Source organism: Protomyctophum parallelum, assembly GCF_964188405.1.
Source record: "Protomyctophum parallelum genome assembly, chromosome: 1".
Classification (NCBI taxonomy): domain Eukaryota; kingdom Metazoa; phylum Chordata; class Actinopteri; order Myctophiformes; family Myctophidae; genus Protomyctophum; species Protomyctophum parallelum.
The window spans coordinates 63525726-63550217 of record NC_139697.1 but is presented as its reverse complement, the minus strand read 5'-3'; the positions used below and the strand labels follow the sequence as shown (position 1 = coordinate 63550217).

Below are 24492 nucleotides of genomic sequence, written 5' to 3'. Positions count from 1 at the left end.
TTTTTAATCAAAAGTAGGGGAACACACACACACACACACACACTCGGGGCAGTTGCCATCAGTGGAACTGCTCAAAAGAGACTACCGGTATTCATCTATTCATCTTAGAATCGTCTCATATACGAATTGTGGTCCAAAAATAAACAAACTGCCCGGCGATATTGTTGGGAAGGTGGCTCTGTATAGTTTATGATAGTCTGTTTCAGATGAAAATGTAACGTAATTTGGCGGAAGTAACATTAGCGATTTTTCACCATCAGTTGATCAATGCTGTGTATAAGTATGATGCGTAAATGACGTCAGACTTCGGTGCCTATGGCTCATATCTGTCAGGCATGAAAAAATTACATACAGTACGTATACGTTGGTTGTACTTGTAGTTGTAGCTATATACCTGTATGCTGTCAGTCAGGCCAAACCCAGCTGCCCAGTGCACATAAAGGTCCATGGTACACACTACACAAGTATGATGATGGAAATAATGTGACGAGTACATTTGTTTTGTATAGATTGTATTGGTTTATTATGACTGCACAGAAACATTCTAAAGCAGAATGTTAATGTGACAAAAGTAGAATGTCATAGAAGAGTGTCCTCCCCTTCTAGGCCTAAAAAGTATATGTCAGTCTGGCGGCAACAAATATGGCATTGGCAGACCAACATTACACAGCATTAACCATGGAGTAATCATATCCTGTTATGCTGCAGTTTCATGTCCTAGGTTAACCCCACAACATTATTAACATGTGCATCTACTCATCACCACACAGTAGACCACGACTGTAGATACAAAATAACCGTTTTGCTGTCTCCCCCCCCCCCCCCCCAACCCTCCAAAAAATTGATACAGGTCAAGTAAAAAAGAAGCTGTAGGCCTATTTTACTGTATCTGAAGTTGAGAGGTGTAAAACTGGCTAGCAAACATACACCACTTGTTGACTTGTGAACAATGGCATTATCCTAAATTTGAGAATGCAAGTGAATGGAATCAGGCGAAGCTGAATACAATACATTCTTGTGGAATGGAGCCAAAGAACAAGCCAGATGTCTATAATAGCTTTATCTGCATATTCTAATAGTGTCCGTGGTGTGGGAGTGACTGGTTTGGGTTCGGTGTTTGGTATGTGGCTTAAAGGGGTTTCTCATCAGGGGCAGGTAGCGTCTCCATGGTTGGCTCCATTCCCCAGATCTCATGAGCATACTGGGTAATCGTGCGGTCACTGGAGAACTTGCCGCTGCCGGCGATGTTGTAAATCGCCTTCTTGGTCCATTCCTTGGGGTCCTGATGGGAGAAGAATATTGCTTGATTGAATCATCTATTCATTCCTCATCAGTTGATTTTCCAAGGTATTTGTATTGTTTGTTGAAGATGATAGTTGAAGGCTCAAAGTTGTGCCTTCAACTTCAACCCAGCCCCGGCCCACAAGTTGGGAATCGCTCGTATACTGTATGTATGCAACTTAATATGGCACAAGGATTAAATGCTCCATTTTAATGTCATTCTGCAGCGGATATCTACAGTGGCAGACATGCATTATTATATATTAATTAGAGCAATCAGCAATGTACAGTATCAAATTATGTGATTTATGAAATGAAACTAATCTCATATGGCATAGATCACAAACTGATGAGAGTTAAAAAAAAAAAAAAAAAATCATTAGCCCAGTAATTTATTCATTCATTAATTTACATAATGTGTAACAAATCTCCTTTCCTGGGCTTGTCCTGTAGCCCGACACTCGGCATGAATTTTCATTTCGTTTCACTTCATTATTCCTGAATCGCCAGAACATTTTTGAGTGGTGCAACCACTCCAAGGAACAGCAATGTCAGTGTGTGTTTGTTTGTGTGTGACTATGAGCACCAGTACCAATGAGTACCAAAAGTGGCGCTGTTGTGCCAGAAACAGAGAGAGAGAGATAGTGCTGCTGCACTGTTGCCTGCTAACGAGAGAGAGAGAGAGAGGGGGGGGGGGGGGGGGGGGTCACTGAACCCCTTCCCCCTGGCTACTTGTCCTGAGCACATAGAGACAATTTCCTAGCAACCTTCATTAACAAGCCGATGCAGTATTGAATCAAACTGAATTGAATTATAAATGATATATCAGCTGCCTATCATCCAGTCTATTATGATCTGAGCAAAGAAGTATTGTGCATTGTGCAAAGAAGTATTGAATCATTTAGGCTTTAATCTCTTGAGTAAGTACTTGGTACTTACCTTGTACAGCTCATTGACTCTCTCCTGGCATTTCATGTAGTCTTCATAATCAGCAAACACCTTGTATCTGAAAGTAACACATTTAATATTTTTTTAATAATTCAATTACATTGTGATGTTCAATGCTTATTTCTACAACTGTTGAACAGTTGAAGTTATCACACTACGCTGACCAAGACAATAAGACCATTATTTTCTTGGCACACATTTGTTTATTCAGTCAGACATACTAGAACAATACTCAAGTACTTGAGTATTGTTCAACAATTTTGTTGAATATAGCTAGACTTTAATGTTTGGTTTGTGCTTACCTGTCATGGTGCATCAGCAAGTCCACAATTTCTTTAAACAATTCAGGCTCCTTTGGGCTGAAGAACCCACCAGATATCTGATCTATAGCCTGTTTCAGCTCAGGGATGCGGTCGTAGTAGGACTGAGCACAGTATCTATGCAAGACAAAATAGACAACAATGGAATTTATTTTTATAATAATAAAAGAAAAGATATACAATACACTGCAAAAAAAAAAAGAATCATGTACTGGAAAGATCCAGGTCTGTCAAATCAAAGCTTTGTTTATAAAAAAAAGGGAAGAAAAATAAAAAAGGGGGGAAAACCCCACTTGCATCACATATTTTAATATTTAATATTATGACAGGACAAAACGATTCAAATTTATTTTCTTTCTTCAGACAGATTGTTGGAATTCCTAGACACGCAAAGCATATAGTAGGAGAGAGATAATAAGAAGTTACCGGCAGTATTTTAATCCTAAAGCTGTAGTGGTACAGTATGTATGTATGGTCTTGTAGGTAAGTGTCTTAATAATTCCTGTACTTGATCAGATGAAGAACGGTTCTATACGCTGGGTCCTGAGATGAAGATCGTGGCTTCCACTCTTACTGGGTTCCTGAATACAATTATTTCCATAGAATATTATTCATGGTACGTGGTCTTTATCTAGGAATGTTCTGCAGTTATTCAAATGATGTGAATTTGACCCGTGGTGTGTGGCATGGGATATTATATCCTTCAGACATCCATTATAGGTAATCTAATTTATTCAAAAAGGCTTGTGGATAAAAGGTCTCTCATTTTCCTTCTTCAAAGTGCACTTAGAGTGGCTGCTACAGATCATCACAAGAGGCTTAGCTCCCCATCATGCAATTTACAATATGAAGGGCATGAAACATTTAAGAGTTCAGGATTCCAAACAAAAGCAGGCTGCAGAATTTCGGCTCAATGGCTCTGCACCCTTCATTTACAAACACATGCAAAGTGTGTTTGCAAATCTAAATGTAAGCTCCATTTTAAATGTATACTGACAACTTTCAATCCGGTATGTCATTATGGGCATGTAAGAACTTACATGGCATTGCAAAATAGGATCTACAGGCTCACAACATGACACAATGCGATTGCATTAGAATGGTTGTGTGTCGGAATACCACCATGTTTATGATCTTGTAGATTGCATAAACGGTTTTCATTTTGCCAGGGAGTTGTACAGTTGGGAGTCGGGACATACAATGTGCAGATATAGCATGTCGATATACAGTATAAGAACTGCAGAATGTTTTGTAGAGCCAGACTCAATTGGTCTGCAGAATGTTTTGTAGAGCCAGACTCAAATATTGGTTTGGCTGATAGGCCTATATATTTTTTTAATGTTTTTATTTTGCGGCTTTCGCCTTTAGTTCCATTCCTTACCCGCCACTCCTGTCCATGGCGTCAACGTCCTCCACCCTCATGCCAAAGATGAAGATGTTGTCCATGCCGGCCTCCTCGGCCATCTCCACGTTGGCGCCGTCCATGGTCCCGATGGTCAAGGCGCCGTTCAGCATGAACTTCATGTTGCCGGTGCCGGACGCCTCCGTGCCCGCCGTGGAGATCTGTTCAGACAGATCAGCCGCGGGGACGGCTGCAGAGAGGAAGACGTTAGCCCCCCGTTCCAGGACAGGCTTCAGACATGCCTCCTCAGGAGATTTGGCTCAGATCTGAACCCATTTCATTTGGCGTTAGGAACCCGTTGCTGACGTCGACCCAAGGCAGGGTCCGCATGAAAGGCATTATGCTCCTACGGGGGGGGGGGGTTCACATGACTTTAAAGATCATGTGTACCAATTTCGGCCGCCTGGTGGCGCAGATTTGAAAAAATGCAGGATAAACGTTTTCCTTGGCTTCTAGGGAATGTGCATTGTTTACGCAGATCGGTGACTGGGCCTCTTATAGCGCCACCATGAGGCTGATTTTGAAAAATGTCTTCTGGCAATTCTTCCTTAGTGGGAATGTATTATGTGCGTGCAGATCGAGTTTCACCACAATCGGATACTGCGTTCATGATTTGCAACATTTTGTTCTAAACGGGCGAAGGTGCTGGAGATTAGTTGTACACAGAGACACACACACACACACACACACAGGCCTTCGGCATGGCGGAGACAATTATCCAACACATGTACTTGTACCACTGGGTATAGCTGTGTGTGTGTCTGTGCATGTGTGTGTGCATGTGTTGTGTGTGTCTGGCCTGCACAACAAATTGTCACATTGAGGTCATTAGTTTTGAAAGCTACAGTATGAGCCTCCGGGGTAGCAGATGAACAAGGGAGGGCCAGTAGAATGACTCACGACTGCAGTAATTATGATTGTAGCGTGTGAGACTGTATCATTAAATGTTCTTTATGTGCTGCGGCGATATGCATGTGATGATGAGCATGTGAATAGACACTCCATTTTAAATTACAATCTCTATAAGAAGCGTCTTGCGGTGTCGACTGAGTGGGCCAAATGTAATTGCAGATACGGCGAAGGAGGTGGGTGGAGCGGGAGTAATCATTATCCAGGATAGACATACCTTTCTCAGCCAATGTGACTCTGTAGTTCTCCAGGAAGATGACTTTGAGACGGTCTCCGATCACCGCGTCGTTGTTGACCACCTCGCCGATGGCTGTGATGAGACGGATGATCATCTTGGCAGTGTGGTACCCAGGGGCAGCCTGGAGGCACACGGGCACAGGACAGTCGGATGCATTAACCCATTCTGGGCGGGAACCCCTTTTGGTGTTAAGCATTATGTTATACTTTAGCCGTTGAAAAATCGCAGATCTACAAGCTCATAGCGCGGCACCGAGTGCCGCGCTACGAGCTTGTAGGTCTGCTATTTTTGGAGAAATGTGTATTCAAATCATTGAATATATATTCTTTCAGAGTGAACGTTTTTAACTCAAATCTTTGCTTCTGGGGGGGTCCCTGGAACAACATAAAGAAGATATATTCAAAGATTTGTGCCACATTTTCACGATTTTTCAAAAATAGCAGACCTACAAGCTCGTAGCGCGCCTCTTGGTGGCGCGCTATGAGATTGTAGTATAACATAAAGCTTAGTTAAAACACCAAAAGGGGTTCCCGTACAGAATGGGTTAAGGATGAATTGAGGGGGTGGGGTTGTGGGAGGATGGGATGTTATGGCAGCTTCATATTTCCCATGAGCTTCACTCTAATGGGCTCCATGGGTTAACCACACTCACCATGATGAAGCTGAGTGGTTAACCATAGTGGGCAAAGCCAGAGATCATACAACGACAGCTATGGTGCAACTAGTGTTACGTAGATAGTTGAGAATCAACGTACCTTGCCTCCGATCATAACGGTTCTGGGAGTCCATTGCTTATTTGGCTCCTTCTTGATACCTGAGAGAGTGAGACAGGAGATAATGTTTCCAAATGGTTCCAACCTGTGACTGTTTCTGTTTGTCTTCATGGCATGGAGCAAGCTTTTCTAAACTAAAATACCTACATTTATAATGATGTGTTATAGGACCCCCCCGGTTTAGTATGCATTACGCCAGGGGTTCTCAGAGCTTTTGGCTGGGGACCCCCAGAAATGCTTGCTACAAAGATTTATATAAATACAGATTTATTATTACAATAACCTTAATAATAGAGAAAATACATCATAAATGAATACTGAAACCAGATATAATCATTAAGGAAAGTTTATGCATGTATGTACCATGTGTGTACTATGTAAAGTCTTTATTTCCATTTTCCAGCAATTCAGTTTGTTTCAGGTTTTTATAATCTGGGGACCCCCCAAAATAATTTGGAGACCCCCAGGTTGAGAACCACTGCATTACGCCATGGATCGCCATAACTCTTCAGAGTTACTGACCGGCTTAACCTCTGCAATATTTTAATCTCCGTTACACTTTTAGGTTAAATGATTTTAACCCAACTTACGATTGAAATAGGTGATGATATGCAGGCAGTTGAGCAGCTGTCTCTTGTATTCATGGATTCTCTTCACCTGGATGTCGAACATGGAGTTGGGGTTGATCTTCACCTTGTAGTGCTCCTCCAGGTGGACCGCAAACTTCAGCTTGTTTTCCTACATTAGCAGAAGATTAGAGCAGGTTAGGAACCTCAGTGCCGTGTATGGAGGTGTGTGTGTGTGTGTGTGTGTGTGTGTGTGTTAGAACCTCAGTGCCGTGTATGGAGGTGTGTGTGTGTGTGTTAGAACCTCAGTGCCGTGTATGGAGGTGTGTGTGTGTGTGTGTGTGTGTGTGTTAGAACCTCAGTGCCGTGTATGGAGGTGTGTGTGTGTGTTAGAACCTCAGTGCCGTGTATGGAGGTGTGTGTGTGTTAGGAACCTCAGTGCCGTGTATGGAGGTGTGTGTGTGTGTGTGTGTTAGAACCTCAGTGCCGTGTATGGAGGTGTGTGTGTGTTAGGAACCTCAGTGCCGTGTATGGAGGTGTGTGTGTGTGTGTGTTAGAACCTCAGTGCCGTGTATGGAGGTGTGTGTGTGTTAGGAACCTCAGTGCCGTGTATGGAGGTGTGTGTGTGTGTGTGTGTTAGAACCTCAGTGCCGTGTATGGAGGTGTGTGTGTGTTAGGAACCTCAGTGCCGTGTATGGAGGTGTGTGTGTGTGTGTTAGAACCTCAGTGCCGTGTATGGAGGTGTGTGTGTGTGTTAGGAACCTCAGTGCCGTGTATGGAGGTGTGTGTGTGTTAGGAACCTCAGTGCCGTGTATGGAGGTGTGTGTGTGTGTTAGAACCTCAGTGCCGTGTATGGAGGTGTGTGTGTGTTAGAACCTCAGTGCCGTGTATGGAGGTGTGTGTGTGTTAGAACCTCAGTGCCGTGTATGGAGGTGTGTGTGTGTTAGGAACCTCAGTGCCGTGTATGGAGGTGTGTGTGTGTTAGAACCTCAGTGCCGTGTATGGAGGTGTGTGTGTGTTAGGAACCTCAGTGCCGTGTATGGAGGTGTGTGTGTGTTTCGTTTTGTTACTGACAAGATGAGACCATCATTGTTTACTTCACCTGCTTGACTTTGGCAATGTCGCGAATGAATGCTTCATCATTAACATACTCCAAAAGACCCTTCAGCTGGTCAAGATCACGAACGAAATCGTCTCCGATTCTCTATCAAACACAAAGTCACAAAACAGGAATTTACAATGTGTTGCATTCAGGTTGGTATCTTGGTAGTGCTGCATACTCTAGATTTCTATTCTAACATGAATTTGCGCTTAACCGTAATATCATCCATTCCAGTTCGATAAAGTATGTTGTAAATTAATTCCCACAAAAGGAGTGAACATAGCAGACCTACAAGCTTGTGAGTTTGTATATCATTATCAGCTATTTTCACTATACAAAAATAAATAAAAAGGAAGGGTTTTGAACAGACAAGGTTTCCAACCGACAGTGACAATATGACAGTCGGTACTACCCACCTCAGCAATGACTGCAGCCAGACCAGATACCCACCTCAGCAATGACTGCAGCCAGACCAGATACCCACCTCAGCAATGACTGCAGCCAGACCAGATACCCACCTCAGCAATGACTGCAGCCAGACCAGAAACCCACCTCAGCAAAGACTGCAGCCAGACCAGATACCCACCTCAGCAATGACTTCAGCCAGACCAGGGTTGCACATCAACAGGAAGCGACGTGGTGTGATGCCATTGGTCTTGTTCTGGAACTTAGTTGGCTCCATCTCATAGAAATCTTTGAAACTGCAAGCAGGGTAAAGAAACAAACACCACACCATTCAGTTCGGTTGTCATGTTACCACATAGCATCAGTCACTCTGTTATAGGGCTGGGCAATACCACTTTATCCATTTTCAACGTATCTGCATAATCACTCCTAGATGGTATAGTATTTTTTGTCTATTAGGTCTCTGTGGTAGGCATATTTCTGACGGCCCTCCTCTGAGACACAGAGTGAGTAGACAGAAATGGACCAATTATATGAAGATACGTTGAACATGGTTCATTTAACCGAAAATATATAGAAATAATAAATCTCCATCCTCTTAACGGGCTTGCAGCTTTAACACTGTGGTACTGTCTATCATTATGCCTCATTCATGCTCCGTCGCACAGCAACGTCTATAAATCCGGCCTCAGAGTGACATGCGGGGACATACATGGTGGCTGTGAGGATTTCAGAGTGGATCCTGGCCACACCGTTGACGGCGTGGGAGCCCACAATACACATGAAAGCCATGTTGATCCTCTTCTGTCCGCCCTCCTCAATCAGAGACATGCGACGCAGACGGTCAGTGTCACCAGGGAAGTGGGCAGCAACATTCTGGGGGGAGAAAGTGATAAAGCATGTACATTGTATATTAATGTATGCTGCTACTTTGTGTGCGTGCGTGTGTTTATAATATAATATTGTGATATTATGTGTTGCCCTTCTTGAGTTTGTTTTCATCACTTCAACCAGTTTTATGTCTTTGTGTCTGTTTTAGCCTTAATATGTATCACTATCTAGATGCTGTAGATTGATTCATTGATAACACTGAATAGTGAATACACAATTCCACATAATTCCATTAATTGAAAAAGTAATCAATATAATTGTATACAACAGTTAAATAACTGTGAAATAATCAGCCCTAACCTTGACACCAACAAAGTTAACCAGTGCCCAACCTAATGCATACCCAACATTTAGTATTTCCCAATATGGCTGTTTGTGTTGGAATCCTGTGACTTAACGTTGTGGGTCTGACCTCTGTCCTTAACATGTAACTCATGCATGGTTTGGGTTTTTTCATCGTATACACTGAGGAATCATCGTCTGACGGGAGCAATTGCTGCACTGCACTTTGCACTCTGGAATAATGTGGACTTCAATTGGACTAAAATGTGACACAATATAGTGATGACTTCATGACTCTCCTATTCGATCATCTACCATTTAATACAATTCCCTCCCCACTGTCCCCCGGTTAGTTTTAAGGCCTTTGTTGAGTTGTTAGCATAGATTCTTCCATTTCGACGTGTGCAATAGGAATCCAATGTGGATAGACTGCATTGCAGTCTACACCACTCACCTCCAGGTGGCGACGGTTAATCTCATAGACGATTTCCAGGTGACGGGGCAGCAAGTAGGCAAACAGATCGATGGGCCAGCGCTCAAGGGCCTCGGGGAGAACTGTGTGGTTGGTGTAGGCACAAGTACGCACAGAGATAGCCCAGGCCTGCACAGAGACAGAAAGCAAGAGGGGGAAAAGAACATGATCGGGAGGGGGAAATTGGTTAATCCCAAACATTCCTGCAGTATTTGGAGAGCTATGTACTGTACATCTAACATCATCACAATTGAACAGCTTTTCTCAACCACGAGACTCAAGTAGCAACTTCAACAGTTAAAACATCTTAAATAAAGGAATTTGTGTATATTAATAAAATGGGCCTGATTTCATGATATACAAATATACAAAAATGATTAAAACGTGCAATATCACTTTACTGATAGTGATATTCATATCAGCAAGCCACACAAAATAATGATTTTTGTTGCCCTCTGCTGTTCATTTGCCACTGAAACACCCTCCTCTAAAATAAGTAACAAAACAGCTCAGTAACGGTAATAATTACATGAAATTCACAACAATCTAAGAATAACAGAAAGTGGGAAAACACTTGACTTCAGCTCTTACTGCTCGCCGTGCTTACCTCATCCCATCCCAGCTTCTCCTCGTCCACAAGCACCCTCATCAACTCGGGGATGGCCATGGCAGGATGAGTGTCATTCAGCTGAATGGCGACCTGTGTGTGCCACATATTCATCACATTCATTATCTTGTTGTGAACTGTGAAGCAATTTGTAAACTCTCGTTTGAGAGCACGAGCAAACAAAAAGGGAACAGCCTAACTCGAGAGTACAAATGGACCTGTAAGCGTCCATTGGCACTCTCCCATTGTTAAATTAACGTCCAGGATTTTACTGTGTGACATGTGAATCCTGTCATATTAATGAAAAGGAGAAAAGAAATCAAGCACTTTTTTTTGCCCCACAATCTTTTCCCTTTCTTCTGAACTTTTCCTCACCTTATCTGGCAGTCTGCTGAAGTCTGTGCGAACGATTTCCCTTGAGCCAAACTTGGAGACCTTAAAACGTCGGATGATGTCTTGAAGGGTGGCAGACACCACAAAGTACTCCTGCTTCAAACGCAGCTCCTTTCCCTCAAAGAACTGTGGATCAGGACATGTCAGAAATATCACTTGCATGCAGGCAAGACTACACTTTTAGTTTTGACCCCATTCCAATACGTTGCTTTTATATAATGCAAGACACGTTTTACACCAATGGCCACTACCAAAATAGGTTTAAGTAATGCTTTTGAGTGCTACCCTCTGGATTTCTTCGTTATGATAGGATGATGTCTCAATGCTAATACAATCTATCAATCAAGTCTTAATATATACAATACAGTTTGAAAGTGCTAATGCCTATGGTAAAACTGAATCACAGGTGGAATTAATTGGAGTAGTTGAAACTATATGCAGAATATGTGGGCTACAGTACTGTAACCTACATACAGTATCAGAGTCATAGACATAGAAAGGTAGACGCCTCCTTCGGCTCTGGGGCGTATGTATCTCGAGAGGAGGCAAGCTTCTGTGACGCATGCGGAAGCTTGCCAAGCTTCCACGTGAGTCACAGAAGGGGAAAAGACACGATGTGTTTGGCAGTATAGTCACTTGAGTGGCAGCGATGCAGCGTGCCTTCCACACTTCCGCTTGACTTCCGCCTTACAGTGCGATACAGGTCGCTCCAATGAACTGCAGCGGCCAATGAGGCATCTAGATTTTTACATTTATGATTTGAGCCATCTGAGCAGCCATCTTTTGGGTAATTGCAGTAGTACTTGAAGTAGCTGTATTTTACCATGGACCAGTAAAGACTGACTCCCTTTCCCCATTCCTTAAGTCGGTGGCTCCAGTCTCAAAGTGGGGTCCAGGAATCCCCAAGTTACGCGTCTGTATACAGGTTAATTTGGTTTAATTTGTACACTCTCAGAGTTACAGTAAGTAAATTAACACTGATTTTAGATGTAGACTGTAGTCCCAGAAATAAAACAACTGGGGGTCCTTGGAATGTTTGAGAACCACTGCCCTATGTGATATAAACAGACATAGAACCACTGCCCTATGTGATATAAACAGACATAGAACCACTGCCCTATGTGATATAAACAGACATAGAACCACTGCCCTGTGTGATATAAACAGACATAGAACCACTGCCCTGTGTGATATAAACAGACATAGAACCACTGCCCTATGTGATATAAACAGACATAGAACCACTGCCCTATGTGATATAAACAGACATAGAACCACTGCCCTATGTGATATAAACAGACATAGAACCACTGCCCTATGTGATATAAACAGACATAGAACCACTGCCCTATGTGATTTAAACATACATCATTGGCTGTGTGGTGTCAAATAAGAGGCACAGTCAAGGATCAGGCACTCGACCTGCAGCCAGCCTGTCATGGAATCAGAATGTGTCACCCATGTGAGTGAGGGACTGCTGATTATAGGAGGTTTATTTTTGACAGCTGGCAGTGTGCAGTAATGCATGGTGAAACCCCCGATAGATGGACTGAAAGCAGAAAAAGGTTAATTATTTTAACATACCTTTTATTCTACTGACAACTGTTCAGTTTATGCAAATCTTTGTACAGCAGGTCATGAATTGTAAGAATATAAATAAAGTAAGGAAAAAGATTAAGAGCGTTAAGTATGGGAACTACACGTATAAGCCTTATTTTGCAACGTGTAAAGCTATCATTTTAACTGAATCCCCACGGCAGACCAAGGAGCTGCCCTTATCTTCATCAAACGGCAATGATTCAGTCGGTTTTATTCGCTGTTGATTCTAATTCCCCAGAAATCAAAGATAATGCTAGGCTTCTCATATTGTGAGAGGAAACCTTGGAGACATCTGTGTCTTGATCAAAAAGCAATTGAGTTTCTTTCTTTTTTTCCGGTATTTCTGCTTTATTTTGACTGTGGAGGGAGACAGTATGGATTGGATACAAAAGGAAAATTATGTGACACAGGTCCTGAGTCAGATTGAAGTTGAGCAGGCAGCAGCTCTAGGAATAGACTAAGTGACAACCAGGAATAGTCTGGTGACCACCGGAGAGACGGGTGGCAGCCGGAAATTAGACGGCACCCGGGAGCAGTATGGGTTAGTGCCCCAGCCTGTGTCTTCCGTGAGGAAGAAGCCCAACAAACCCACGGTGAGGCGTTTAGGAGGGCCATTCAAGCCTCAAACGGAGCCTGCGGCACCACCAAGGGCATGGTGGAGCCTGCGGAACCGTTGCGGCTTGAGAATCCACCACTCCTGAATAAAGTGCCTGGGGCTGGGAGTCTGGTGCAACGCACAGGGCCTGACCTGGTGAGAGCAGGAGTGTACCTGGTGAGACGTAGGAGGGGCCCGGACAGGTGTCAACCCACAGAGCCTAGTCCTTCCATGTGCCAGAATGGTACCTCCCAGTCCCGGCAGAGTAGTTCAGGAGGAACGGATTGTGTGGCCCTGGTTTTTCCCTAATGGGACTTATCGAGGGTAGCTACTGGGACGTAAGTCGGGACTTGATCACTCCCGGCTGGGTCACCTGAGTGAGATGTATGATGTTGCGAGACCCGAAACCCTGATGACCTTGGGATACATCACTGAGGATACGTCCCAGGTGCATCCATTTATGTATGTATTTTGTTATAGTTATAGTGATGTATTCCTATATGTATTGGTAATATTTCCTTTCTGAATAGATGAAATATGGTGTTTCGCTGCAAAGCTAGTAAAATACTGCATGTTTCTGTGTCTGTCGTTTTGGCAACTACAGTAGAGTACAGTATCATTCTAAACTATCATAAAGTAGGAATTGAAAAAGTCCCAAAAGGCTAGCACCCAAATTTTCACTTTTTTATTGGCACACACCAATAAACGAACGAAAAGGAGTACTTAGTTTGTACTCCATTTATTTGAATTTTTGGATGTGCTACAAATTGCTACTTTTCTGTATAATGGATGTAGATTATACTGTAGGTCTGTAGCACTCCACTGAGAAAACCCATTGCTCTTTTTCTTATTTAGTATCTAAACTAAGTAAGTATAGAACAATCAATATTATTGATGCAGCCATGAACAGTATATTATTTTATTGTTTTGATCATGTACCAGAGAGAGAGAGGAGAGACATGCGGGAGGTCCTCACACAAGGATTTTATATTAATATACAGTGCATGATCAGATATGATCAAAAGGTAATGCTTGTCATATCCAGACTTTGTATATACTGAAAAGATAATTTCAACGTAATGCTCTCATGTATTTCATAAATGTTTCATGAATCCCTATACTTTGCCTGAATTTGATCATGAGCACAAATTCAGGCACGGAAACATTTGATGTATGAAGTCACTGAGGCACATTGCAGATCTAACTGCTCCTAGTCCTAAACTACACGACTGTATGTTCTGTTGGCACGTTAGTTAGTGTAATGTTGCGTTCACACAGGCAGACGCAAAGATGCAGTCTACCATTCATTGTCAATTTTGGAGCATCTACATGCGTCTTTGCATTGCCACGTCACTGGCTTCCATTGACAATGAATGGTAGACTCACTAGACTGCATCTTTTACATATGCCCGTGTGAAGCCTGATTTATATGCTGTAGCACGACATAGACACTGTGACTTGCCAAAAAGAAATTATCTACAATTAAAGCTGCATGAGGCTGCACTTATTTGTATTGAATTGTATTAGGATTCACTTGAGTTAACCACTTTCAATCTGGCATCCCAGTTTCATGCATGTCGTTATAGGAAAATATTCTTTCAAAATAGCAGATCTACAAGCTTTCAATGCATTGCATGATCCCGCATCACCACGTGTTGTAAGCTTATTAGATCTTCTCCAATTTTGCTATTTTTGAAATGGGACTTAAGTGATTAAGCCTGATATATTCTTTATCGTACAATGGTATTGCACAGTGAAAAATAGCCATTCTGAATTTGTACAACCGCTATTTCCAAGAAGAAGAAAAAAGAAAGACAATTGAGCAGTTGATAAGTCCATAATAATTATCCATAATGTATACATTATGGATAAGTTGGCAGGACAGATAAGACTTTTCAGGAGGGGTCAGAATAAATTATGGCCTTAATGGTTCTTCGTCTCAACTGCTCAAATATTGACATTTTTGCCTATAATGACAAAATAGGAATGCCAGAGTTGTGGTAGCACACCGTAACCCAATCTCACTAAAAATAACCACAGTACTGTGCCCTTTATTTTTTTATTTTTAAGAGTGCAGAGCCTATTGTTTGCTGACACAGTGGTTTCTTTATTGCTGACCATGGCATATTAAGCCTGCAGCTTTAGGCTATTATAGTACTACTGTTGGTGTATTGTAGTGCAAATATGATTTAGGGGAGTAAGGGTTTCATATGCATGAATAGATAATAATACTGTGGAAAATATGACTTGTCAAAATAATGGATAACTAGATAGACATTTTGATGTTTTAATAACACAGTAGTGTGTCTACACTGAAATGGACAGTGTGGACAGTTGCTCGTGTCATAGTGTGAGTAGATGGATCAGGTAGTGGTATATTAGAGTGGGCTCTTACATTGTCGTTGGGGTACAGCACACGGGAGATGTTCTCAGCCAAGTTTCTGTCCAACACGGCCTGAATATAGCCACCAACGTTGACTGTTGAATAGGCAAAAAAAAACAGAATTGAAACACACCCTACAGTTGACAAATGACTATAACTCAAACTTTAGGTCATTTATAATTCTGACTACAGTACAGTTTAGTAATAAAATGAAACCTAAGTACAATTAAAAACTCCAAGCACAATTCTCAGTTCAAAGGTATAGGCCTATTAATCTTATTCTCCATTGGAGCTGCATTGCTCTGACAGAGAGTCTTATTCTTTTTATTCAGACCGCAGCCATCTTGCCAGCAAGGTGATACCTAGGTGACAGCCCATTCATCCAAACAGAAAAGTCCTCTCTAATTATATTAAACAACGTCAAAATCACCAACATTGCAGCTGTAGGGAAAGCTTGAATTATCCTCTTTCATCTGTAAAGCACCTGGCTCGCTGATAACAAACTATCCTTATACATGGGAAAAACTGAATCCATTCTCTTCGGATCAAATAGTAATCTCAGCAAGGCAGATGGCTTCTTGGTTAGAGTGGGTGACAATATTATCACACGAAAAGATGAAATTACCTACCTAGGTTCCATCCTGGAGGCCAATCTTTCCGTGATAAAATGGCCACCAACGTAATAAAAAAAATCAATCAAAGAACAAGATTCCTTTACAGGATCTCCTCACTGGTCAACAAAAACACCTTGAAGACCTTAACAGGAGCCCTCGTACAAGGTTTCTTTGACTATGCATGCACCTCTTGGTACCACAGCACCTCAAAGGCCCTTAAAACAAGGCTCCAGACCTCCCAAAACAAACTGGTCAGGCTCCTACTTGGCCTCACCCCCCCGAACCCACCTCACCCCTGCCCACTTTGACAGGCTGGGATGGCTTAGGGTCGACGACAGAGTACAGCATCTTGCAATGGGTCTGGTCCACAAGATTCGATACACCACCAAGATACCCATGTTCTGTCTAAATACTTCCTTAATGTAAACGACTAAATTATTTTCGCTCCTACATGTATGCCACCAAAATGTGGAATGCCCTACCAACAGTCATTAAGACATGTGAATCCCTTGACTCCTTCAAAACCACTCTCAAAGGGCACCTACGGACGGCTGCAATTCGAAACTGGCCCCCGTAAAATCTGAACTAAATATTTCAATCAATCAATCAATCAATCAATCAATGTTTCATAAAAATCCACCATAGACATTTTATGAGCTACTTCCTGTCAAGAAATTCCTTGCAGATTTTGGCTGTGCTGGAGTTTGGAAGTGCTCATTGACTATCACTCAACGGCCCATCCGTACCACCTGTTTTGAATGTGCACATAATGCTGGAGGTTGCTTTACTGATAACGAGCGCTTCCATACTCTGATACTTAGAAAATAATCATCTGCAAGGAATTTCTTGACAGGAAGTAGCTCATAAAATGTCTACATGGATTTTTATTAAACAAAAACTTTACAGATTGAAAGAGGATAATTCAAGTTTTCCCTACAGCTGCAATGTTGGTGATTTTGACGTTGTTTAATATAATTAGAGAGGACTGTTCTGTTTGGATGAATGGGCTCTCTATGGGAAGTGTCACCTAGGTATCACCTTGCTGGCAAGATGGCTGCTGTCTGAATAAAGAGAATAGTGTTGATAGTGTAGGTTCTGGCCAGACTACTTATTGCTACACCTTTCCATTACACTGCACCAATAGAGAAATTGATTATATAAAGGAATAGATGGAATATTCTGCCATGGTAGCACAGCGTTACTATGTCACGGTACCATGTTTGCTATTTTGCTGGGTTGGGTTTATAGTGAATCAAGCCAAAGTTAATGTGCCAACTTATTTGCTCAATGACATTCATTCTAATTGGGTTCAAATTAATTATTTCGCTTCTAATTAGAAATTTAATTAAAATTCTGATAAATATTAATATAATTCTCAGCAAAGAATAGAATCTACACTTAATGGTAATTCATGGATAAAATGTGCATTTTGAATGCAATCTTTTGACTCCACTTCATGAGCATATCTAGCATGCCAATCCGCTATTTTCACTATATTGATTTTTCCCTTTTTCTCTTTAAAATATTTTGTCAAAATTGTAATATAGCAATGCATTATAAAATGTACCTTTTGAATATTTTTTATAAAAGCAAGTAGTCTACTACAGCACTTTAACTCACAGTACATTAACATTTTACTGTATTTTAAGTGCTGTAGTAGACTACTTATATATATAAACTTTATTACAGGCTCATGGCCCACAGGGTAAAAACATACAATACATAGAAAAAGGTAAAATAATAAAATAAAATAAAAATAAGTTATCCAGCCCCTCAGGGAACAAATCAAAAGAGGCACTCGTGCCAGCGTCCTCTGATGGTGGATGTGAACCTGACAGAGCTACAGAGAGGGTCTGTCATCAGCCGTATTAATCCATTCAAGGAGCGGTCCAGTCTACACATGAATTTGTAGGTAAGGTTCCTCAAGAGGGCCATGAAGGTGGTGAGTCCTAGTGTACAGAATAGTGCACTAGCTCTAGTGCTCCTGGGTTTCTTGAGTAGAATGCGCAGACAGTCATTGTAGGCTACTTGCAGCTTGCGCAAGCTCTCCTTTTTAAAGTTCACCCACAATGGGGCAGTATAGAGGGGGGTGCAGTACGCTCTAAACAGGTTAACCTTAACATCAGTTGTACAGTGGTGAAATTTGCGAACCAGCATGTTTGCTTGCACATAAAGCATTCTCCTCTGTCTATACATATCTTCATCATCATCTAGTGTATCTGTGATGATGTGACCAAGATATTTAGCACTTTTAGCTATTTTTACAGTCAGACCAGACAGGTAAAAATGTGGGAACCTGAGCTCCGAGTCATCCTTCGTTCTACATATCAGGACCATGCTCTTCTTAGCATTATACTTAATATTAAAGTCCAGCCCATATATATATAATCATTTTAGACTGTAAGTATACTGGGGTTGACTGACTACTTCTTCCACCACTGGACATTGCAGACAGATACGTACAGTCTTTAAGGTTGAAGTCACATGGAGCCTTAGCCGACCACAGCCTCATGGTGTTGACAAAGTTGTTTTTGTAGCCAGGGATGGGGGTGTCATATGGCAGGGCCAGGACCGTCTGTCAAGAACAAGCACATGCACAGACACAACTTGAGTACAGTTTACATTTTGGCAATACTTCAATATTGATAATATTATGTAATTTATGTTACACCTATTCATACAGCATACGATTGTGTAAGTGCAGTTTAACCACTTTGAATCTGGCATCCCAATTCTGGGCATGCCATTATAGGCAGAAATATCCCCCAAAATGCTAATGTTTTCAAACATTTAACACATTTTCAAAGATGTAGTTAGTATAAAATAGGGATTAATATCATACATTATATTTGTAATATTGCTACACTGAGAAACTCAAAAATACAGAGGCGTATAAATACATCAGGTTTGTAATGCTTAACAATTACAGTTCTATATGCTTGTAGCAAATGTTCTTGTTTGTCTATTTTTATGACATTCTTTAAATAGGGACACTAGGGAAGTAGGGATCATGTGGTTCAAATGGAGAGGAGCAAGGATATAAATAGCCTAATATTCATTCTGTGGCTAGGCTACAATACACACAGGCACAGCCACATAATTAATATTATATCAGGGCTTAAACTCTCATATATAATTTTTATGTCAAAACAATCAATAGTAGCAGAACAAAGCTTAGAATGTCAATTGTCATGATATTATTTAGCTTTTTTTGACATGCCAAAAACAGGGACTGATTATCAATCACACCACCTGTACTGTCCATGTGTATATGTACTGTAAGTCATGTCTTCACCTGAGTGTCCACCCATTTCACACCGTCAGGGTGGTGCTCAGTTCTGCCATAGAACTGCACTGGGCGCATGTACTCAGGGCGGGCCTTCTCCCAGGGGTTGCCGTAGCGCAGCCAATCGTCAGCCTCCTCAACCTTATCAATGAACCAGCATAACAGAGGAATTCACTTGGTCACTGCATTGAAATGACTCACAAAATAGCACATTTGATAGAGATATTTCCTGAGGAGGAATCAGGGTGAAGATAGTGGTAAGGCAGCAGTTAGTTGAGGTGAAACTCCAAAACATTTAGCAGTGTAATCCAGGCAGGTCTGTGTGTGCTCCCAGATACAAATCTGTATCTGTTATACAACTTAATTAAAACTATTCTTAATCCGACAAGGGAATCATCAGCCTCCTCAGCGTGATGGAATATAATCTGTAAAACATCAGGGTTAATAAATAAATTAAATAAATTAAAACAAGCTTGAGTTTCTAACCTGCCAGCCATTCTGGATTTTCTGGTTGAAGATGCCAAACTCATAGCGGATACCGTAGCCATAGGCAGCCAGACCCAGTGAAGCCATGGAATCAAGGAAGCAGGCTGGTGAACCGAGGAGAGGAGAACATGAAAAATGAATGTGGACTTTAAGAGGAGATCGTCTCATTTATAATGACTGAAACCACCGAAGGACAACAGATGCACAAATTCCACTGGATAAAATGCAATACATTTCAAAGTGGGGTCACATGAGAAGGTTTGAGAAGCACTGCTATAGCTCATTTAAGATGTATGAATTCCAGCAACTGGAGCTGCTTACCGGCGAGACGGCCCAGACCGCCATTACCCAAACCAGCGTCTTCTTCCATGTCCTGCAGCTCTTCCATGTCCAGACCCAACTACAAATGCAGTAGAAGAACACACAAATTACAACTGCATCAAAAGTGATGTACCCCTTTGTGACGGTTTACAGGAATACAATAATATTAAGTTGGAAAAGATAACTATTGCTTATTTTCAATGTACAGTGGTGTCATGTTCATTACTGGGAGAAAAAAACCTGACATTGTGAAGGAGGACATGACTGTACAGTTATCCAGGCATGACTTTATCCTGCATATTATTTTATTTTTAACTTTCAGCTTCCATAGCAACATAAACAGAGGCAGAGCTGTGGCCGAGCTGCAGTAATTGCCTGCAGCTAAGGACAATAGCTAAGGACCTGCTTGACCAGTAATTATTATTAAGTGGGGTCTGGGGATCCCCATGGGTCCAAGAGGGGGCGCAGGGGTCCCCAGCAAAATGAGTCAGTCTACAATAACCACTTTAACCCTACTTTATACTTTGTTTATTCAGAAATAACTGATAGACAAGCCTACAATGCATCACACTACAGCGTGTTGTGAGCTTATATGAGCTATTTTTTAAATATTTTTGAAGAATTCAGTCGATAGGGATATCCCTTTGGTCTAGTGTTTAAGACGTTGGACTTTCACACGGGAAACCCAAGTTCGAATCCCAGGCGGTTTGGGGGTCCTTGACATGAACCACTGTGCTAGACATGTCTCACCTGGTATGTAGCCTCATCACAGGCACTCTCCAGCCCCAGGTTCACCATGGTGTTCTGGAGGGTGCGGCCCATGTAGAACTCAAGGGAGATGTAGTACACACGCTAGAGATGGAGATGAGCAAATCACAATATGAGTGGAGTACATATCTATCTATCTTTGTTTTTTTGGTTTGTGTTCTTTTTTGTTCTGAAGATGGCTTTAACGGGGATAAAACTCTTATGTCATCATGAGAGGCAGTTTCTCAGTGGGTCAATTTGGCATTTGTCATTTGGCAACACCTTTCTGAAAACTAAAACTTAACTTTGTAAAACTATAGAAACTGGATGTTGTGACAAGGTTAACTGTAAAACTGTCTAGGAAACGCTTCAGGGAGTTATTATGCTCTATCTTTATGGTCAGCACTGTGACACCTGAAACGGGCCTTAGCCTTTGCCATTTAGCTTTGTGCACTTGCATGACTACAGGGGTGTGACACAGACACACTGAAGGGAAGGGGCTTAGATGCAGATAGCTTTGGGGTGTTACGTAACGGCAACATTTTGACCGAGGCAAAAAATAGCTCCTCTGGAGGTTGCTCAAATGTCAGACAGAGCATGTTACCCGCCATGCATTCATTGTAAAGTAAAGAGGTGGGCATCTATGTGGGAAGTGGTACAGTGTAGATAGGCATATATAAACTTTGTTTACTGGTCTCATTCAAGTGTAACTAGCCTATGTGTATTGATACAAAATCCTATCATTCTGATCAGTAAAACAATTAACCTTCATTTATGCATTTTAGAACTTTAGGTGAACTATCCCCTCATTGTCATTTTTAAGCTTTGTTCAATGAATTATTTCTTGAAAAATGGTGAGCACATCTCTTGTAACCTCTGAATTCTACCCATCTATGTATTTCAATAGCCAGTAGCGATTGCGAAATCAACATTAGAACGTTGAACACCACACCAACCTGAAAAGGCTGGTTTCTGAATGTATGCAGCAAACCCCATTTTACAGATTTGCTGAATCAATCAACTAACCCAACACATACCGGACATATAACTATTGGTTTACTAAGAATGTCTTTAGTCAAGGATAATCCCTACTTGGTACATACAGTACCAACTGTAACTCTTAGTTTGGACACCCTCCCTCTCCTACGGTTCTTGTTTGACCTTTGAGGGAATCACTTATGACCTTTCAGTCCAGAACTCTGTAACAAGATGATAAAATTCGAAGGTCATATGGTCAGTGAAAGTGTCCTATGTTCCTGAATTTAATGTGTACACTATGGATTGATGCATTGCCAGTGATCATCTTATTGAGATGCCTTGAGATGTATTGCAAGTGATCGTTTTAGTATCTGAAACTAATATGGTGTGGTGTGATTCCAATGTTAGGAAATTGTATTTGAAATTATAATTGAAGTCAGACATTCAAGAGGATTTTAAAATATGAAGAGAAGAGCGGAGCAGCGGACCAGCTCAACTAACTGATAAAGACTGGCAAATAAAAATATGTTTATGTTCAAACAAGATGGGGAGAAGAAAAGGTCAAGTTGGGGTTTAAGTTTCAACACAATATAGGCAGACGCTCACTAGTGCAGTTTAAATGTCACGACATGCCTTGGTTCTTTCATGAATCTGTCTGAGGCACTTATAGATTGGCTGTGCTATGCAGCTACACTAGAGAATAGGTTGTTACTAGAAACCAACTAAATAAATGAACGAATATACTGTATACAGTAGTAACACAACACTGTTGTGCCTGATCGGAATGACTGTGACATCATTGAAACAATCTAAACAAAACAAATCTTTCTTGTTGGTAAAGAAGAGGATTATAGATGGAGGAGTGTACTGTATAGTGGAAGAGTCACCATAACCAGAGTCTTGTTAAAACTGTTTATTTAGGTGTTATATATGCTAGTGCTCTTAGATTATAGAGATCATCCATTAGATATGACTACTGTATCTATATAACGATTATTAGTAATAGGATAAGGGGTGAGACTTTAATTATAAAGATTTTTGAATGAATTATAGTAAACATCAAATCATCTTGCAAGTAAATCATCCCCTGAATCATTTCGTAGTAATAACTTTTTTAAATAAATGCATTACTGTTATACTTGCCTCAAAGTCTTTCTCACTACATGTGGCAATTAGTCTATTTTTAATAGTTATTCAGCAGTATTCGCCTCTGTGCAACGTGACTGAGGGTTTGGGTTAAAGGTGATGCAGGTGTGATGGAGAATACTTACTTTGGGATCTTTCTCATAGTAGTGCTGCTGCGTTCTGATCCACCTGCCAACCAGGTGGTCACGCACTGTGTTGGCAAGAGCAAAGTAGTAATCCCTCTTCGTTGCCACATTTCTGTCCTTGACCAGCGTGAAGTGCAGGTGCCTGTTGAAGTTTTGCTTCAAGTCTGCAACATTCTCAACACCGGCGAGACCTCGCACTGAAATCTGCTTCTTCTTGTCATGGTCTGACAGCGGTTTCGACATGATTACTCTGACGCTTTGCAGCCGTTCAGGCTCTGACACTGGCTATGGGACGTGTAAACAGGGATACAGCAGGCACACACCTACCCACCTAGTACAGTAGTCACTCCGCAGCAGAAGTACCCACAGTGCAAGGGCATGCTCAGGAATTTAAAGGGGTGTAACTGAATATTGAACAGATGGGTGGAGCATGTGTTGTCCATATTCAGCAGAGGGGTGGGGGTGCTATACTGCAGGGGTTCTCAACACGTGGGTCGCGACCCCTGAGGGGGTCGCCAAATTATTTTGGGGGGTCCCCAAATTATTTAAAAAAAGGAAGAAAGAAATAGTTTTTTTGCAACTGAATGGCTGGAAAATGGAAATGAAGAGTTTACATAGTATACAGAGTACATGCATACACTTTCCTTAATGATTATATCTGGTTTCAGTACTATACTAGAATATATTTTCTCTATTAAGGTTATTTTTGCAGTCAGTATGTATTGGGGGTGACATGGCCAAAGCATTTCCGGGGGTCCCCAGCCAAAAACTTTGAGAACCCCTCTGAGAACCCCTGCTATACTGTATGTTGAACTAATCAGAACTATAGTTATAATTAATAGTAATAATCATAATCATTATCACATGATGCATACACAGCTCAGGTTGCATTCCAGCACCAGATACAGTAATGCCATGTTGCATGGCAATCTCGAGAGGACACTCGCTTATGTGAACTGTTCTATGATAGAACACCATGTCGTCATTAATTAGACGGTTGCGGTTTGTGGTGTCAGGGAGTGGTATTACACTCCAGTAAATGACCAAGCTGTCATGTACAGTAATTCCTAATATGATTTTCATCTGTCTGCTACTAGGCATAATTTTATAATGTCCCTATTATTTAATAATGTACCAAAAAATATATCTAAAACAATAATGTCTTAAAACAAGAGTTCAGGTGTTGGACCATGATATTTCCATATTCATGAGGAAAATAGGGTGACTATTGGAATGCCGAATGGGCGTGTGCTTTACAGAGGAGCCATGCTGGAAAATGTTTACGACAGTTGTCCCTAACCGCCCCCTCAGGTCCTCCAATGCTGGCCTACTTGAAGTGCCTAAAAGAATGTGCACAAAAAAATATGGTGAGGCAGCTTTTTGCTTCTACGGCCCAACAGCCTGGAATAAACTTCCATTCGAGCTCAGACATGCACCCTCTGTAGACATTTTTTAATCTCAACTCAAGACTCACCTCTTCACTCTTGCTTTTTAGTTGAGTTTTACTATGCACGTTCCTACCCTGCCCTGACTGATTGCGGCATGTGGTGTTTTTATTTGTTTTTATTTATTTTATGTTCTTATATTCAATTTTGTTCTTTGCCATTGTTCTATCATTTTAAC

General features: G+C 41.4%; 1 protein-coding gene across 1 annotated transcript; it reads right to left on the bottom strand.

The window, feature by feature from the left end:
* Positions 1 to 501: 501 nt before the first annotated feature.
* Positions 502 to 23221, bottom strand: pygma (phosphorylase, glycogen, muscle A). Its single transcript, XM_083787430.1, has 20 exons — positions 22870 to 23221; positions 20624 to 20725; positions 19874 to 19952; positions 19553 to 19656; positions 19076 to 19207; positions 18244 to 18355; positions 15179 to 15261; positions 10572 to 10715; positions 10197 to 10289; positions 9572 to 9718; positions 8657 to 8820; positions 8126 to 8240; positions 7540 to 7641; positions 6462 to 6609; positions 5854 to 5912; positions 5078 to 5219; positions 3931 to 4141; positions 2532 to 2666; positions 2221 to 2287; positions 502 to 1282 (listed from the first exon to the last, which is right to left on the bottom strand). The coding sequence occupies exons 1-20, from the start codon at positions 23110 to 23112 to the stop codon at positions 1130 to 1132; spliced, it is 2535 nt and encodes an 844-aa protein (XP_083643556.1). The 5' UTR covers positions 23113 to 23221; the 3' UTR covers positions 502 to 1129.
* Positions 23222 to 24492: the final 1271 nt, after the last annotated feature.